Genomic DNA, 18124 nt, shown 5'->3' with positions numbered 1-18124 from the left:
CAAAGCACCTACAGACATAAAGTAAATAAAAATAGATAAAAAGGTTTTCAAAGTAACTAGGTACTTTGTTTTGTTTTTGCTGTTGTTGGTTTCTTCACTTTTTCTTGAGACAGTCTCACTGTGTATAGCCCAGGCTGGCCTGGAATTCTACATCCTTTTGCCCATCAGACCCAGGGATGGTATGCAACACAACACCACACTCTAACTGGTCTAACCTCAAATAACAAACAGCATATAGAAAAAATGGTCCTGTGTATCTGTAAATGACTAAAAACTGTCTATATAGTACACCAAAGCCAGTCATAATGAAATACTACATTTAATATAATAAAACCTTTGTAAGTACAATCTTTAAGTGGAAATTCTATTCTGTTGAGTCCTCAGTAGTATCCTGGAAACCCCAGCAGCAGCAGCAGCAGCAGCAGCAGCTTAATTACAAGAGCAAGGAGAGTGGAGGACAGCGACATCGAAGGCCAAGCCCTCTGCCAAGACCGAGAATCAGAGCAGCCCGCCCTCTCTGTTCAGTTCTGTGCTGCGAAACAGGGTCCCCGTGTAGACCAGGCTGGCCGTAAACTCACAGAGCCCTCCGGCTCTGCCTCCCAGTGCTGGGGTCAAAGGTGGTGAGACAGGCCACTCCCGCCCTGGAGATGGTTCTTAGCACTGCCTTTCCAAAGGATCTCTAGCCCTTCGCTCTTCACGCTGATGGAGCACTACAGTGACTCCTGTGCCCAGCTGTCTTTAGTCATGAGACTTCAGTGCTGTCCCCTGAATTATAGTCCGAATCTTCTCCGCATCCTTTTGTACAAATGCGTTGGCTGGGTTGATCTTAAGTGCAGCTTCATAATCTTGCAAGCCTGTATTGACACATCAATGGTAATCAATAAAGCAAGTATTTCCTAAGTACCTGTGTTATCTAGACAACTCTGTTTTTTGAAATATGGTCTCCTGTATGTAGCTCAGCAGACTTTGAACTTGATGGTAATGGAAGACAACTTTGAACTTCTGATCTCCTGCCTCCACCTCCCAAATGCTGGCACTGCAGGTGTGTGTGCCCCACCACACACAGTGTCTATGGTACCAAGGGTCTAACACAGGCCTTGTGCATGTGAGGCTATTACTGTGCCCACAGCTACCCCACGCCCCCACCAGTCTCTCACCTTCAACATACAATTCCAGTTGACAGAATGCTGTACCTCGTCGGACATGGGCCTTCATTCTTGCGCTGGCATTGTCGGAAACAGGTGGTGTCAACAATTCTAGCGCCTTTCAAACAATAAGTACAATTAGGGCTGGGGAGCTGCTTAGCGGGTAAAGGGCTTGCTCTGTGAGCATGGAGACCTGTGTTCAAACCCCGCCTGACAGCCACATAAAACTCCAGGCACGGTGGGACACACTAATGCCAGTCCTGGGGAAGCAGACACAGAGGATCCCTGGGGCTGCTTGACAGGCTAGCCAGCCTAGCTGAATCAGCAAGGCCTGATCCCAGTGAGACTCTGCTTCAAAAAAAAAAAGGGGGGGTGAGGCGTAATAATCAAAGAAAAAGAGACCATGAACATGGTGGGGGGTGGCCATGGGTGGCCATGGGCACTGAAGGGAGGAGTGGGGAAATGATACAGTATTTTAATTAAGTTAAACAAACCTCACACACACAAATGCAAGTGTGGGCTAAGAGCACTTGCTGCTCTTCCAGAGGAACTGAGTTAGTTCCCAGCACCCATATTAGGCAGCTCACTACTCTATAACTTCATATTCAGGGGATCCAGTGTCCTCTTCTAGATTCCAAGGACAACTGCATTCATGTGCAAATACCCACAGACACACATACCTTACACATAAACATACACATAATTAAAAATAAATGCTTAAAAAATAAAATAATGTGAACAGCACCTGAAGAAGAATATCAAGACTGGCCTCTTGCCACTACACATGCCTGCACACACACATCCACACATATCCATACACTACACATGCCTGCACACACACATCCACACATATCCACACACTACACATGCCTGCACACACACATCCACACATATCCACACACTACACATGCCTGCACACACATACATTCACACATGTAATGGGTAGCCATTCCAGCTTGGATCTGGAAGTTCCAACCCCCATTGAGACTCTGGCAACTGTCACACCTACGAGGCGGGGCGAGGGGAGGCGCCTGGAGACCCGAGAGCTGGATGGGCCAGTGCTCTCTCTGTGTGCTCTCTGTGCCAGGATGCTGAACGGTGAAGGTGGACTGTGCAGAGCTCTGGAGAACACCGCTGGACTGCGATACACCTTCCCCAGACCCTGCGACCTACCTTTCACTTAATTTGTGAGTTACGCCATTAAATAAATATCCTTTTAACTACGTGGAGTGGCCAAAATAATTTCTCCAATACACACATATTGGATAAAACAAAGAACAGACATAAAATTAAGTCTGAGCAAAAACAGTGAAAATTCTAAATTCTAACTTCAAAGGAGATATCAGTAAGACATAATGGTTTGCACCTCTAATTCCTGTGCCTGGAACATTACTGAGCTGGGTGAGGTCACAGGCCTGCAATCCCAGCACTTGTGAGGATCAGGAGAGCAAGGCCCTCCTTCTCTACATGGGCCTGGTGGCACGTGCCTATAATTCCAGCTACTAGGGAGGCTAAGGCACAGAATGGCAAATTCAAGGCCTGTTCAACTTTAGCTTAGGCAATTTAGACCTGAAATATAAGTTATATTGGTAAATTGTCAGTACTATTTGTGCTTATTGAGAGCTGACTCAAGCATGTATATTTCAAGATCTTCCAAAACTCCATGTCCTAGGTCAGGTTGCCCCCTGGCTTCCTACAACAGGAAAAAAGGAAAACAGCAGCTAAGAGCCAAGGGTGTTATTAAAAACATGACACCCCTGAGAACAGCAGAGGTTACTATTGTTTATCATACAGTATAAAAATGCTTGCAGTGGGAAGGAGGAGCCGGAGGCTCATTCATGAAGCGAACTCTATGCTCTGCCTGGAAACCTCTCTATCAGGGCCCCCAGCAGGACTTCCCCAGTCCTCGCTGCTGGATGTTGTCAGCACCTAACGTAATGATGTTTTACCATCTGCCGCCTCGCTCCCTATCTGCTACTTGCTGATTGTTCTTCAATTTTGCTTACTACATACTTAACAAGCTCACTCTTTGGAAACAGAAAACACGGCTATTGCAGATTATACTCCACGTAGAACAAATAAAAAGGAAAAGGAGTACTAGATACAGAACTCAACGACCTGGAACTTGCTGTCTAATCCACGTTGGCCTTGAACTCAGGGATCTTCCTTCAGTCTCTTGAGGAGCCACCACACCTGGCTCTCCAGGATAATTTTAAAGCATTATTTTTTAAATTAAGCAGGAAATATATAAATATACATACAACACACCCGTCAGAGGAGTACACATACCTTAGATGAGTCCTCGATGGCCTTGTGTAAGTTCCTTAGTTTGAGGTGGCAAGCAGCCCGATTCAGATACAATAATGGAATCTTCCTGTTCAATCGTATGGCTAAATTATATGCATCAACCGCTGCCAGATAGTTTCCTGTTGCGAACAATTTGCTAATGAGACAAAAAGAAAAGGCCAACTTAACATCAGAGCAGACATGAAGAAATAACATCTACCATACTTGGCAGCCAGCCAGCCAGCCAGATGTCTTACCACCCCCTTATTTATTCCCTGTCTGGTGGAGACTGCCTGCTGCACAAGCTCCCTCTCTACATACATCAAGCATGTGCCTTGAATAGGACGTGTTCCCCCACCAAAGGCAGTCATCAGTGGTTTAGTGCAGTGATTTATTTAGGGATGGGAAAGGGGCTTACAGAGGCCTCAATGAAGCTGGTGATTTTGGTCTCAAGTTGGAGAGAGAAAGTTGGTAAAACTTCTCCCCCTGCTGGATATGAATAAGGAAAGCACACAGAGCAGATGTTGCTGTTCATCTTTAACCACGGGAGGAACTAGTTACACTAAAGCCAGGACGGTGAGAACAGCACAGGAACGAGAAACAGAGGGAACAGCACTTCATGACACAGCAAAGCTGCTCTGAGCTTGACACATGTCAGCTTACCGTCAACAAGGAGCCAGTATCAAGCAGCCTGAGGTGCAGACCTGTCATCCCAGCTGCTCCACAGCCTGGGATCACAGGACTGCAAGATCAAGCTTTACCTGGCCTACACAACAAGTTGAAGGCCAGTCTGAGCAACTTAGTGAGACCCTGCCTCAAAATAAAAAAGGAAGAGCTGTAATCCCATCACTTGGGAGGAGAGAGGAGGAGGAGGAGCTGGAATTTAAGGCTCTGCTGGGGCTACATAGCAAGTTCCCCAGACTGCATGGGAGCCCCACGTCAAAACAAACAATAAGTGAAATAAATCAAAACGAGAAAATGGCTGGGGGTAGGACATAGTGTTTCAGCACTTGTCTAGATGAGCGAGGCCCTTGAAGCAATCCCCAATACCACAAAAATCTACTAGATGGATAGAGTGCATAGACCAGCCAGCCAGCATCTGTCCACATTAGTGAAGGGCCACATGCCCCTTCACTTCAGTTTAGCATTCAGAATGAAGAAGGGAGAAATTAGCATGCTGCATCTGATAAAAAAAAATAACATGGACAGCCAGGTGGTGGTGGCACATGCCTTTAATCTCAGCACTTGGGAGGCAGAGCCAGGCTGATCTCTGTGAGTTCAAGGCCAGCCTGGACTACAGAGTGTGTTCCAGGAAAGGTGCAAAGCTACAAAGAGAAACCCTGTCTCAAAAAACCAAAAATAAAAAATAAAAAAATAACATGGACATGGTGCTAAAGACCGTAGTCCCAGAATTTGCAAGGTAGAAGCAGGAGTATGGCCAGCTTGGTCTATATAACAAGTCATATGCCAGCCAGCAAGGGCAACATTAGGACTATCGTTTTCTCACAGGGTCCTCCAGAGAAAAAGGAGCCCATGGGGCATACAGTGAGTGAGACACGTGACATTTTAGCCAACAATGGAATGCATACTGATCCTCAAAGAGTCTATTACCTAGTAACAGTGTAGCCATCTTAGTTTGCCGTGAGCACGCCTTACAGCCTTCAAAAACAAAAGCCTAGTGCCATCTTTCTCAGACCAAGCAGCCCACGGTGGTACAGATGGGTAGAAAGAGGCGTGTCCCGGCAGCAACTGGATCAAGCAACGATGGAGGCTGAGGAGTGCTGAGCTCCATCTGCCACTAGATACCAGGAAAGCACTGGTAGAGTGGGGTCGAGCTCAAGCCCCACCCCTGGGGAGTCAATGGCTCCAGCGCACAAGGATGACTATGACGACGATGATGACGACAGCGAGTGTGAAGGCTGGAGGGCCGGGAGGGCCAGCTCAGGAAGAGCACGTTTTTCCTGTGTACTAACAAAAACCTAGTAAAGCCAATTCCCCACAGGGATGACGGGATATGTCAGTAATTCCAGCACTCAGGATGCTTAGGCAGGAGGATCATTGTGAGTTCAAGACCAGCCTAGTCTACATAAGGTGTTCCAGGACAGCCAGGGCTACATAGTGAGACCTTATTAAAAAAAATGAAACAGCCGGGCGGTGGTGGTGCACGCCTTTAATCCCAGCACTCGGGAGGCAGAGCCAGGCGGATCTCTGTGAGTTCGAGGCCAGCCTGGGCTACCAAGTGAGTTCCAGGAAAGGCGCAAAGCTACACAGAGAAACCCTGTCTCGAAAAACCAAAAAAAAAAAAAAAAAAAAAAAAAAAATGAAACAAACAAACAAAAATAACAACAACAACAAATAACAATAACAAAAAAAAAAAAAAAAAAACAACAAAAAGGCAGGCAGCAACTCTAGTTACTGCCCCAAACTGCTGTTCTGTGGCAGGGTACTCAATCGATCTTCCTAGGGAAAAACAGTCCTAGAAAAAGGAAGACTGATTTTTCTCTCCTCTGCCTTTTGTAATACATGCTAACCACCAAGTACTGCAACAGACTAGGATAAACTGTAAAACACCATCAATGGAAGGCAATTACACTGGCATCTGAGAGGCCACCTTTAATGCCAAGCCTACCATCCTTTCCCTAGGAAAAGCAGTGTGAGGAAACTGCCTGTCTCCATCAACCAGATTTATTCCAATGCAGTAGCGAAGGCAGGCTTCCTGGCCCTGTTCTGAAGGCACATAGGCACGTGGATTACAAGGCAATTCTCACAGCAGGAGTGGGGGCTGACACCTATAATCCCAGCACTTTGGAGGCTCGGGCAGGAGGACTGCTGCGAGTTCAAGGCTAGACTGGGCTACAAGAGACCCTGGCTCGACATAATGAAATGACAATTCTCCACGGATCTCCTGTGATGATCTGGTGGTTTGGGGTTGGGAGGGGGATCTGCAGGTTGGAGCCAGGACCTCAAGTGTCACATATGGGGGGCAAGTTCTCTACTGCTGGTCTGGCACTATGACTGAAAAGACACTTGTGTAGCATACAGCCTTGGCGCGCGCGCACGCGCGCATGCACACACACACACACACACACACACACACACACACACACACACACACACGCAAGGTCAATCTGCGCCTGGAATGTGTGAGCCTAGTGTAGCATGCAGAACACTCTGACAACTCACTTCCCCTTTTCTTTCAGCCAGTCTGGATTCTTCTCTTCTTCTTTCAGGTCACAGAACTCAGGAAGGTCAGTGCTCATGGCTCTCCGAGCCTCGGCCTGTTTATGCAGCCACTACAACGAGAATGCAGTTTGGTGACGGACATCGTCTACGCTGGCTGGTGCAGTCAACCTGACAGTATCTGGCACTCACCCGGGAGAAGGGCCTCTGGCACGCCTGTGGGGTTATCCTGATTACATTATCTAACGTGAAGAGACTTATTTTCGCCGTGGGTGAAGCCATTCCTGGACAGGGGACCCTCGACTGTGTATGTGGAACAGCATACGAACTCGTTCACTGAGCAGCCGCTTCAGGCTTCTGCTGGCTTCCCCACCGTGGCGGACTGCATGGACCTTTCTTTCACTGTGAGCTGACCTCAGCCCTTCCTCCCTTAAGTCGCTTTTGCCAGAGTGTTTAATCACAGCAAGAGGAAAAGAAGCCAGCCATGGAGACAGCAAGGAGCATTTCCGAGTTCAAGGCCAGCCTGCTTTACATAGTCACAGCATACACACGGAGACCAGAGGACAGCACAGTAGAGTCAGCTTGCCCCTTCTAAAAGGTCTTGTTTTTATTAACGATTTTAGATTTCCCAGCAGGCAAAAAATGTCATTTGGATCACTGGGCGGAAGAGTTTTCAAAAGGCGAATACACACGTTGAAGGCCCAACAATTGATGTGACAGTGTCCGAGTCGGGAAGGAAGGAGGCCATGGAGTTTAGACAACACCGTGAAGACCTCAGTCTCCTCAAAACAGAAAGAGATCACAGCCTGCCTCCATCACTGCCATAAGGAGACAGGATGAGGGCCTCACCAAGAACCGCTGGGCAAGACCCTGGTCCAACAACTAAGACATGAATGTCCGTTCCTTGAGCCACCTAATTTTAGGTGTTTTGTTTACAATGGCCTGATCTGACAAACCCTCTATCCAATGGTGATTTTAAACTTTCAGTATTTATAGACTCTTAGACTTTTTTTTTTAAGACTCCTTTGCTAAGATTAAATAGATAAATGTTTCTAGTCCAGCGCTCGAGAGATACTCAGTGGCTAAGGAAGGAATAACCATATTGCTGAGGACCCAAGTTCAGACTCCAGAACCCACATCAGGTGGCTTACAACCACCTGGAACTCCAGCTGCAGGTGACCTAAGGCCTCTCGCCTCCTCAAGCACCCGCACTTGTGCCCACACCCACACACAGGTACGCACACATACACACAATTTTAAAACATGAGAAGTCTTTTTCAAAAGTATCTAGCCCAAATTGGGAATTCATGTGATTATTATTGTGCCGTTATTGGTTGTTTTGTAGATAGATAGTCTTTGTTCATTTGTTCATTTTTTTTTAATTTGTTTATTGCTTTTAGTGATCTATTTATTTACTTTTACTTTACATGCTTGGTGTTTTGTCTGTAAGTGTGTCTGTGGGACGATATCAATTCTCCTGGTGCTGGAGTTACAGACAGTTGTGAGCTGTCACGTGAGTGCTGAACATTGAACCCGGGTCCTCTAGAAGAGCAGACAGTGCTCCTAACCACTGAGCCATCTCTCCAGCCTTCCTTCCTTCCTTCCTTCATTTATTTATTTTTGGTTTTTTTTTTTTTTTTTTTTGAGACAGGGTTTCTCTGTGTAATGATCCTGGCTGTCCTGGAACTCATTCTGTAGACTGGGCTGGCCTCAAACTCACAGAGATCCACCTGCCTCTGCTTCTCAAGTGCTGGGATTAAAGGCATGTACTACTACTGCCCAGCTACTTATTTTTTAAACAAATTCTCTCTATGTAGCTCTGGCTAGCCTAGAGCTTTCTCTGTAGAACAGGTCGGCCTCAGATTCACAGAGATCCACCTGCCTCTGAACACAGGATTAAACACACCGGCTTAGACAGTCTTACACTGTGACCCTGGTGGCACATACCATGGGTTCAGTCACCAGCACCACTTAAAACCATACAACATGGTAGTTAATACAGGCTCAAGTGAGAGATTCACAAGTTCAAGACCAACTGGGGTTAACAGTGAGTGTCAGGCCAGCTTGGGCTCTATAGTGAGACACTGTCACAAACAAACAAACAAACAAACAAACCACTAAAACAAAACATATAACACAAAACAAAAAAATCCAAAACCTAATTTCTTCTTTCTTCTTCTTCTTCTTTTTTTTTTTTTTTTTTTGAGGGTCTCTCTACCTATCCCTGGCTGTCCTGGAACTCACTATGTGGACCAAGCTACAGTGAACTCACAGAGAGCCCCCTGTCTCGGCGTGCCACCACACTGGCCCAGGGCTAACCTCAGTAGATGAAATAATGGTGGTGCCTCACCCGTGCGATGCTAACTGAAGCCGTGCTGCCTGACTGAGTCAGCTGGGCATGCGTGCGTGTGCATGTGTGTGCGTGTGCGTGTGTGTGTGTGCGTGCGTGCGTGCGTGCGTGCGCGCACGCGCGTGTGCGTGTGCATGCCTACCTCCTCCTCCTCGGCCAGCTGGGACTCCCGAAGAGCAGTTGGGAACGCCCGAGGGGTAAAGCTGATATGAATACTGCCAGCAGAGCGCGGTGCGGGAATGCCGTCTTCCTTTACCTTCTCAGAAAATATGTTCTCCCAATTCCTCCCTTCAAAAGCAATGGCAATGAATAAGTAATTTATTTCCCTTTTCTAACTAACAAATTGACTTTTAGGATAACTATACCCCAAAGCTAATTCTAAAATTAATAACAAATAAACAAATAACATAACAAGTAAAAACAAATAATACAAATTCATAGGTAAACGACAAAACCCGGCAAAGACAGGGCCAGTGAGCCAGGCCAGCGGGTAAAGCTCCTGCTGGACAAGCATGGCCACTGGACCGCAGAGAAGGAGAGGGAGCTGGGCGGCCTTTCAGACCAGCACTCGGGCAGAAGCAGGCTCATCCCTGTGAGCTCAAGGCCAGACTGTTCTACATAGAGTTCCAGGCTACCCAGGGTTAGTGAAGCCATCAAAAAAAAAAAAAAAAAAACAACAAAACTCTACCGAGTTGTCCTCTGACCTCCACATGAGCACTGTGGCACACCCCATCCCCACACGTCATCCCCACATAATAATCACAAAAGTAAAAATACACCAAAGGTGTTTTCTGCAACAAGGAGTAGAATCCTCAGCATTAACATGGCAGTTAGTCTGTTCTGTAACTAATGACCCACTACTCTTCTGGGGTTCACGGCCGAGCCTCTGTCTAGTTCGTATCCACTCTCGGGGAGGCAGGCACACTAGGCAGAGTCATCTCTGGCCCGCCTCCTCCCGTTCCTACACCCCACAGCGGTGTCTCCACACACCTCCTGAATGGTGAGAAAGTGAGAAAGTGGCCACAGGCTAACAAAGGCCGCCGTTCTCATAAGGTGCTCCGCAGATGTGGTGACAGCCAAGTCCCCGTGAGAGGAGGAACTAAGCCATGTGCTGGGACATCGTCCACAGACACAGGGAAGACAGCTGTTACCTAGAAACACTGAAACACCTATGGAGGACACACAGACTTAGGCAAACACTGAAACAGGTGGGACAATGATTTCAAGAAGAAAAGACTCCAACCAATATACGTGAGAGAAAAACGAGTACATATAAGTAAGGAGAGGTGGGGCTGGAGAGATGGCTCAGTGGTTAAGAGCACTGGCTGCTCTTCCAGAGGACCCGGGTTCGCTTCCCAGCACCCACATGGTGGCTCACAGCCATCTGTAACTCCAGTTCCAGGGGGTCCAATATCCTCACACAGACATACATGCAGGCAAAATACCAATGCACATAAAATAAAAACACATAAATCATTAAAACAATAAAAAGGCTGTTAAACAGAGAAACCCTATCTTAAAAAACAAACAAAAAACCCAAACAGAAAAAAGAAAAGATAGGGACATTTTCAGCCATGCAGGGCATTCAGGACAACTTAGACTACATAAAATGCTGTCTCAATTTAAAAAAATGTGTGTGTGTGTGTGTGTGTGTGTGTGTGTGTGTGTGTGTGTGTGTGTGTATTGAATTTAGTTCAGGGTCTACAAGCTTGCACAAGGCCCTGGACTTGGTCCCCAGCAGTGAGGGGAAAAATAAGTGGCGTGTGCCTAAAATTTCAGCAATAGAGAAGTGGAGGCAGGAGGATCAGAAGTTCAAGGTCACCCTCAGCTATGTAGCAAGTTTGAGGCTAGCCTGGGCTACAGGAGCTCCTGCCTCCAAACAAAGGAAAGCGAGGGTAAATGAGTGGTCTGTCCTTCTTGACCTCTGATTCCACCATTACACTCGCTGTGTGGACCCTTTCCACTGACCCGTCCTTCCACCCGACAGGTTCCCGGGGTCTACGGTGTTGCCTTGTTTTCTGCGTCTCTCTACACTAGGTATTTACGGAATGTACAAAATGACTACCATGTGGAGAGTGCCTGTAATCCAAACATCTGTGGTTGAGGGCAGAGTATCACACAGTCCAGGATGCCCAGGTCTGAACAGCAAAAGCCCTCAGAAAAGATCTTTCATCCTACATCTTCATATTGTATTGCTAATTCTCAATATACCAGAACATGGCCTACACCTGCAAAAAGATTTAAAAGAAGAAGGAGGAGGAAGAGGAGGAGGAGGAGGAGGAGGAGGAGGAGGAGGAGGAGGAGAAGGAGAAGAAGGAGAAGAAGGAGAAGAAGAAGGAGAAGGAGAAGGAGAAGAAGGAGAAGAAGAAGAAAGAGGAGGCACGATACCTCTTTGGGGAAGGCGAGGGGGCGGGGCCTTGCTGGGCAAACTCGGGGGCTTCAGTGCTCCCCTCTCCTGAGCTTGCTTTCCCCGCTGGCATTTCTCTTTCCTTGGGATTCTGGTTTGCTCCTCAGCTTGTCTTTGGCATTCCTTCCACGCTTCCAATTCCCTAGTTGCCTTTTTCCGTTCATTTTCTTTCATCTCTTCTATTTTTTTCCTCTCTTCTTCTTCAATCTGTAACAATCGTAATTAGCAGGTCCTTTCAAACATGGAGAAAGCAACAGCTGTGCGCGTGTGATGAGCGTGCGAGTGTGTGCTGTGTTCGTGTGAGGGCCTGCACCATGGGACAGGAGCCACGTGCCACCACAACAGGTTTTAATTTGCACTGAAACAGTGGCCCCCCGCTGTGGCCTCTGCACACCTGTGTTGTAGATGTAATTCTAAACGGGGTTTGTTTTTATTAATAAGACCTTCTAAGATTCGTGCTACACTGTGTGACTGGCACTCTCGCCTGGTAAACTGAAGGACACCACATGGGCAGTCCCCATGGTCCCCTACGCTTCACCTCCCAAGAGTGTGCACACAGGAGGATGTCCTGGGGGGTGACGTGTGAAATGGTGGGGCAGTTCACAGGTCAGTGGCCAAGAAGCTGGGGACGTAGCTCAGTAGCTGAGCATCTGCTAGCACTCGGGACAACCTAACTTTGATTCCCCAGCACTGAAATAAAAGACAAGGGACCAGGTGAGTTATCCTGGCTGAGATGGCTCCAGTGGATGCTTTGAGCCCTTCCCCTTTTTTTTTTTTTTTTTTTTTTTTTTAAAGTAGTTTTAAGAAGCCAAGATTGGCCTCAAAATCAAGATTCTCTTGCCTCAGCCTCCAGAGGGCTGGGATTATGCTACCATACCTGGTTGTCTCTCTTTCTTTTCTTTTCTTTTCTTTTTTTTTTTACTACATAGCTCTAACATGTAGACCAGGCTGGTCCTGAATTCAGAGTTCTACCTGCCTCTGACTCCTGAGTGCTGAGATTAAAGGCCTGTGCCACCACGCTGGCTTTTCATTTCAATTACTTGTGTGTGTGTGTGTGTGTGTGTGTGTGTGTGTGTGTGTGTGTGTGTGTGAGAGAGAGAGAGAGAGAGAGAGAGAGAGAGAGAGAGAGAGAGAGAGAGAGAAAGAGAGAGAAGAGCATTCTTGAATGGGGGCATGGGTACAGCATGCTAAGGTGCATGTGTGAAAATAAGAGGACAACTTGCAGAGTCGATTTCCTACTTCCACTTTGTGTGTCCTGGGGATTGAACTCAGGCCCTTAGGCTCGGCAGAAAATACCTTTACTCGCTGAGTCCTGAGTTGGGTTTTGAGAAAGTCGGGGTCAAGCCTGAGGAGCCCCGATCTCTCTCTGGCTTTCTGCCTTGCTATGTGACCTGTCTTACACACTGCACCTTTGACCTGGGCTGCCTCGTCCAGGACTCCCAGCCTCCAAAGCTGTAAGCTGAGTAACACCTTTTCTTTAGAAAGCTGCCCAGCTTCACATAACATAGTTTCCTTGTTTCATCATCGCTGAGGACTGAATTCCTGCCTCCAGCATGCTAAGCGGGTGCTCTACCACTGAGCTACTCCCTAGGAATGTCGTCATAGTAACGAAAAACAGCCCAGTGCATCTGCCTAAGGCTTACACACTAGACACCAAAGGCAGTAATCACTGCATGCTGACAGCTCCGAGAGCTCGCAACGGGAGGGACCAGGCAATCTGCGCATGACAGAAAGGAAACTGCGTTTATATGCCTCACAAAAGGACACGGTGATGTCAGAGAAGGCGCCACAATCTGAAAGATAACAATGTGCTCCATTTAATAACAAGCATGTGTTAAGGAATATTTGTGTACACTATAAAGATGTGTCTCTACCTAAGGCACCTTCTGATTGGTTTAATAAAGAGCTGAATGGCCAATTGCTAGGCAGGAGTGGATAGGTGGGATTTCCGGGAAGAGAGAGGAAGAGGAACAGGAATCTAGGCACGCAGATTTCACCAGAGACTCTGAAGAAGTTGGATATAACAGAACAGAGGTAACTGAGCCATGTGGCAGAATGTAGATTAACAGAGACAGGTTAATTTAAGTTATAAGAGCTAGTTGGAAAAAGCCTAAGCTAAGGCCAAGCTGCTGTAATTAATAAGTCTCTGTGTTGTTATTTGTGAGCTGGTGGAAAGTTTGACTACAAGCATGCCTTAGTTTTGCTCAGCAAACGCAGTGCAGAGAAGAAACGTGTAAGGAGTGGGCTATCCTCACCCTTGCAGTCCCCAGCTGTCTCCTCGGCCCTCCCACCACACACTCCCAGTCCCAGCACCCTCCATGATGTTCTTCATAGAACAGTACTTATTTATACAATCCTTAATCATTTCCAGATGCCAAAATGCAAATTAAAGAGAGCAAAATATTTGGAAACTGGACAGAATTGCTTAAAAGAGACAGAAGATTAGCATTTGTCTAGAATCAGAAGTTGGGGAGAAGAGGTCTATGTGACCCTGGCTGTCCTGAAACTCACTCTATGTTTCAGGCCTTGAACTGGCCTTGATCCCACAGAGATCCTCCTGGCTCTGCCTCCTGAGTGCTGGGATTAAAGAGATGTGCCACCTCGGTCAGCTTCTTAATCTCCCTACTCATAACTTCTTGCCATCCGTGGGTTCCAGGACTCAAACTCCTGTGGCCGGGCTTAGTGGCACGTGCCTTTATCTTCTGAGCTATTTCACAGGCCCTGCTGTTGCCAAGTTTTTTCCATCCTCCACATTTAAGTGAGTAATTCCATATAGGGTCTTAATCCACAGTTTAAAAAGGGGAAGGAACAAAAGAATCAGTGGCCCACGTATCCAAATAAGCCCTACGACCAAACACCAAGAAAGGACTGAGATAGCAAAAGTGTGTGTGTGTGTGGGGGGGGGGTGTTGGGGGGACCCGGGGTTCAACCCAGGGCTGCAAGCATGCTAGCCAAGCCCTCTGCCATTGAACTATACACCTGTTCTTTTTTTCTGTCTGTCTTTTTTGTTTTGTTTTTCAAGACTGGGTTTCTCTCTGTAGTCCTGGTTGTCCTGGAACTCAGCCTGCCTCTGCCTCCTGAGTGCTGGGATTAAAGGTGTGTGCCACCACAGCTGTTGTCGGCTTGAACTTCTGATCCTCCTGGTTAACCATCCTGAGTAGCTGGATGGCCTACACCCCCACACCTGGCTGAACGTCTCCTCTTTTCCCAGCTCACTGTCCCCTCCGTCAGCGAGTGCCCTGGAGGTCTGCAGCTTACCTTCATCATCACACCTAGTGCGTATCTCTGATCCTCCCGCTTGGCAGCAGATTTTGCTTCTGTGGCCTCTTTTGCTTTCTCCTGTGCCTGCAGAATAGATTTTTCTCTTATTCTCTGCATCATCTCTTTGTCAACTGCATCACAGGGAAAAGTAATAAATCAGGGTTATGATTAATTTGTTTTACTGAGGTGAAAAGCACTCATCATACTGACCCAGGATAAGATTCCTTTAGATCCAGTTTCATGAAAAAAATGTTGTTGAGACAGAATCTTTGATATGGCCCAGGGTGGTTTTACAATTGTGATCTTCTTATGTCGACCTCTAAAAGAGCTGAGAGTGCAGCGGGGTAGTGCTGGCGCACACCTTTAATCCCAGCACTAGGGAGGCAGGGGCATGTGGCCTCATAGAGATGAGGCCAGACTCGTCTACAGAGTGAGTTCCAGAACAGTCAAGGCTACCCAGTGAAACCCTGTCTCTAAAAGAGAAAACAATAAACAACAAAGAAGAGCCGAGAGGGCAAGCATGCACCACCCGGAGTCACCATAATGCCCAGAGTAAAAGCTTTTTTTTTTTTTTGAGTCAAGGTTTCATGTAGTCCGGCTTCCCCAGCGCTTGGATTTCGGGGACAGAGTGAGCTCTCATGAAGGACACCTAGCTCAAGTGAACAACTTTCACTACAAAACTTACCACTTGGCATAGAAAGGGTCTCCCACATAACTGGTTCCTTTTTACACAGTGTAAAGAGAATCATGTCATTCCCAATCTTGGCTCTGCTACTCCCATCGTCTATGGGAGCGTAGAGAAACACCTCAAATAAAAATGGAGGAAAGTTAACCTGTTCGGAAGAGAGAAAGCAGGCATTAAGTTAGTTACACAAATTAAAGACACTGCCATTGAAAAACAAGTCTGGGCTGGAGAGATGGGTCAGTGGTTAAAAGCACTTGTTCTTGAGAGGACCTGGGTTCTGTTCCCAGCACCCACATACAGACTAACATCCATCTGTAACTTCAGTTCCAGGAGATCTGACATCCTCTTCTGAGCATCAGACAAGCATATGGCACGCACACACACACACACACACACACACACACACACACACACAGGCAAAACAGCCATACACATAAAATAAAATAAATAAAAAATTTACAATTATGGGTTGGAGAGATGGCTCAGAGGTTAAGAACACTGGCTGTTCTTCCAGAGGTCCTGAGTTCAATTCTCAGCACCCACATGGGATGGCTTACAACCATCTGTAATGAGATCTGGTGCCCTCTTCTGGCCTGCAGGCATACACACAGAACACTGTATACATAGTAAATAAAATCTTAAAAAAACAACAAAAAAAAAACTTTTAAAAATGTACAATTATTTATTAAAAAGTTATAGTAGGAATATAGTTCCCAGCATGGTGTTGAATCTGGGTACTCGGGGGGTAGAAGCAGGAAGCTCAAACTTTTTGGGTCATCCTCAGCTACAAAATGAGTTTTTGAGGCCAGCCTGGACTACATCAGACCCTATGTTTTTGGGGGTGCAGTTTTCTGAAAACCCCACTGAATTTATTCCAGGTAGCATAAGTAGCAAAGTGTATGTGGGAATGTGAGGAAGCAATGGATGAGAGCAATCTCTGACCTGACTGTGTCTGCAGATGACACCACACTCCAAGAGGTTTGTCTTTATTGTTGCTTTCATGACATTTTCTGTGCATGGATGTGGGTGTATGAGTACCATGGCATGCACAAAGAAGTCAGAGAAGTGTGAGAAGTTGGTTCTCTCCCTCTTGGGGACTGAACCCAGGTTGTCAGGCTTGGTGGCAGTGCATTGACACATTGACCCATCTCATCAGCCCTAGATTTGTTATTTATTTGCAAATATTGGTTGTTTCATTGTTTTGTGTTTTTTTGTTTTGTTTTGTTTTTTGAGAAAGGGTTTCTCTGCGTAGCCTTGGCTGGAACTTACTCCATAAACCAGGCTGGCCTTGAACTCACAGAGATCCGCCTGCCTCTGCCTCCCGAGTGCTGGGATTAAAGGTGTGCGCCACCACCGCCCGGCCCAGATTTGTTTTTTAAAAGAGGACTTTAAATTGAGGTCTAGCTAGCCAGGGAAGGTGAAGCATGCATCCCACTCATCCCAGCACTTAGACGTCTGAGACAAGAGGGTCGCCTAAAACTCGAGGCCAGTGAGGGCTACAGAGTAAGACACACCTCCCCCCATAAGCCATTGGACTGGAGGGACGGCTCAGTGGCCAAGAGCATATGCTGCTCTTAGGGCTGGGGTTTGGTTCCCAGCACCCACATCGTGGTTCATAACTATCTGTAACTCCTATTCCAAGAGAGATCTGGACGCCCCCTCTGGCCTTCACAGGCACTGCACACACCTGGTGCACACACATACGTGTAAACATTCATACACATTTTATACACACACACACACACACACACACACAATACATATAATAGCTGGAAATGTGGTGTAGCATACACAGGAGACTGGGTTTGATCCTTAGCACCACAAAAAAAAAAAAATAATAATTAAAAGTAAAAAACGTAAATTAAGAATTAATAAAATAGCCGGGCGGTGGTGGCGCACGCCTTTAATCCCAGCACTCGGGAGGCAGAGCCAGGCGGATCTCTGTGAGTTCGAGGCCAGCCTGGGCTACCAAGTGAGCTCCAGGAAAGGTGCAAAGCTACACAGAGAAACCCTGTCTCGAAAAACCAAAAAAAAAAAAAAAAAAAAAAAAAAAAGAATTAATAAAATAGCCAGGCGGTGGTGGCGCATGCCTTTAATCCCAGCACTCGGGAGCCACAGACAGGACGACGATCTCTGTGAGTTCGAGGCCAGCCTAGTCTACAGAGCGAGTTCAAGGGCAGGCTCCAAAGCTACAGAGAGAAACCCTGTCTCGGGGGGGAAAAAAAAAAGGAAAAAATTAACAAAACATGGAAAAGTAAACGCCATGGACCCCGCGCAGAACTCCGTCCAGGCGGCCCCGGCTCCCGCGGCGACCGCAGCCCCGCGCCGCCCACCTTCAGGTAACTTTCCCCGCAGAACACGTCGGCATCGCGCACGCACACGCCGCGCAGAGGCAGCGACAGGAAGACCTCGGCCGGCGTCTGCTGCCAGGTGAACTCGCTCACCCGCACCGGCATGGCGAGACCCGGGACGCGGGAGCCACCTCCCGTCGCTAAGAAGCCGGCTCGGTTGCTAGGAAAGCAGGGCTCGCGGGGCTGCCATCACTTCCGGCCCTTCGGGCGCTGCCAGGTCCTTCCGGGTCAGGGGTCCCGCGGGGCACCAGGCTCCCCGGCGTGCCTCGTGCGCTCCGGGCACTCTTGGGGCTGCCGCATCTGGGTCCCGGCCGGAGGGAATGAGGAAGAAGTAGAGCCGCACATGCCCTTAAGACGGAGATGAGATGGTTCGGGGGTCAGGAGGATGCGCTGCTCTTCAGAGGGTCCCAGTTCGGTTCCCAAGCACCCGTGTTGGGCTGCTCACGAGCGCCTTTAGCT

General features: G+C 47.5%; 1 protein-coding gene across 4 annotated transcripts; it reads right to left on the bottom strand.

Moving 5' to 3' along the window:
• Nucleotides 1-303: 303 nt before the first annotated feature.
• On the bottom strand, nt 304-17884 carry Dnaaf4 (dynein axonemal assembly factor 4). Of its 4 annotated transcripts, none has more exons than XM_076576666.1 (9): nt 17648-17877; nt 15315-15462; nt 14627-14760; nt 11350-11575; nt 9104-9249; nt 6615-6724; nt 3435-3588; nt 1158-1263; nt 304-854 (listed from the first exon to the last, which is right to left on the bottom strand). In XM_076576666.1, the coding sequence occupies exons 1-9, from the start codon at nt 17768-17770 to the stop codon at nt 739-741; spliced, it is 1263 nt and encodes a 420-aa protein (XP_076432781.1). In that variant the 5' UTR covers nt 17771-17877; the 3' UTR covers nt 304-738. The 4 variants fall into 4 exon arrangements, with proteins under 4 accessions (XP_076432781.1, XP_076432782.1, XP_076432783.1 ...); XM_076576667.1 differs by lacking the exon at nt 17648-17877 and adding an exon at nt 15775-15870; XM_076576668.1 differs by lacking the exon at nt 11350-11575 and having other exon boundaries at nt 14627-14713; nt 17648-17884.
• Nucleotides 17885-18124: the final 240 nt, after the last annotated feature.

This window comes from Peromyscus maniculatus, chromosome 7 (genome assembly GCF_049852395.1).
Source record: "Peromyscus maniculatus bairdii isolate BWxNUB_F1_BW_parent chromosome 7, HU_Pman_BW_mat_3.1, whole genome shotgun sequence".
Lineage (NCBI taxonomy): Eukaryota > Metazoa > Chordata > Mammalia > Rodentia > Cricetidae > Peromyscus > Peromyscus maniculatus.
Note: the sequence above shows the minus strand (reverse complement) of the source record. Positions and strands in the feature narration are given on the sequence as shown.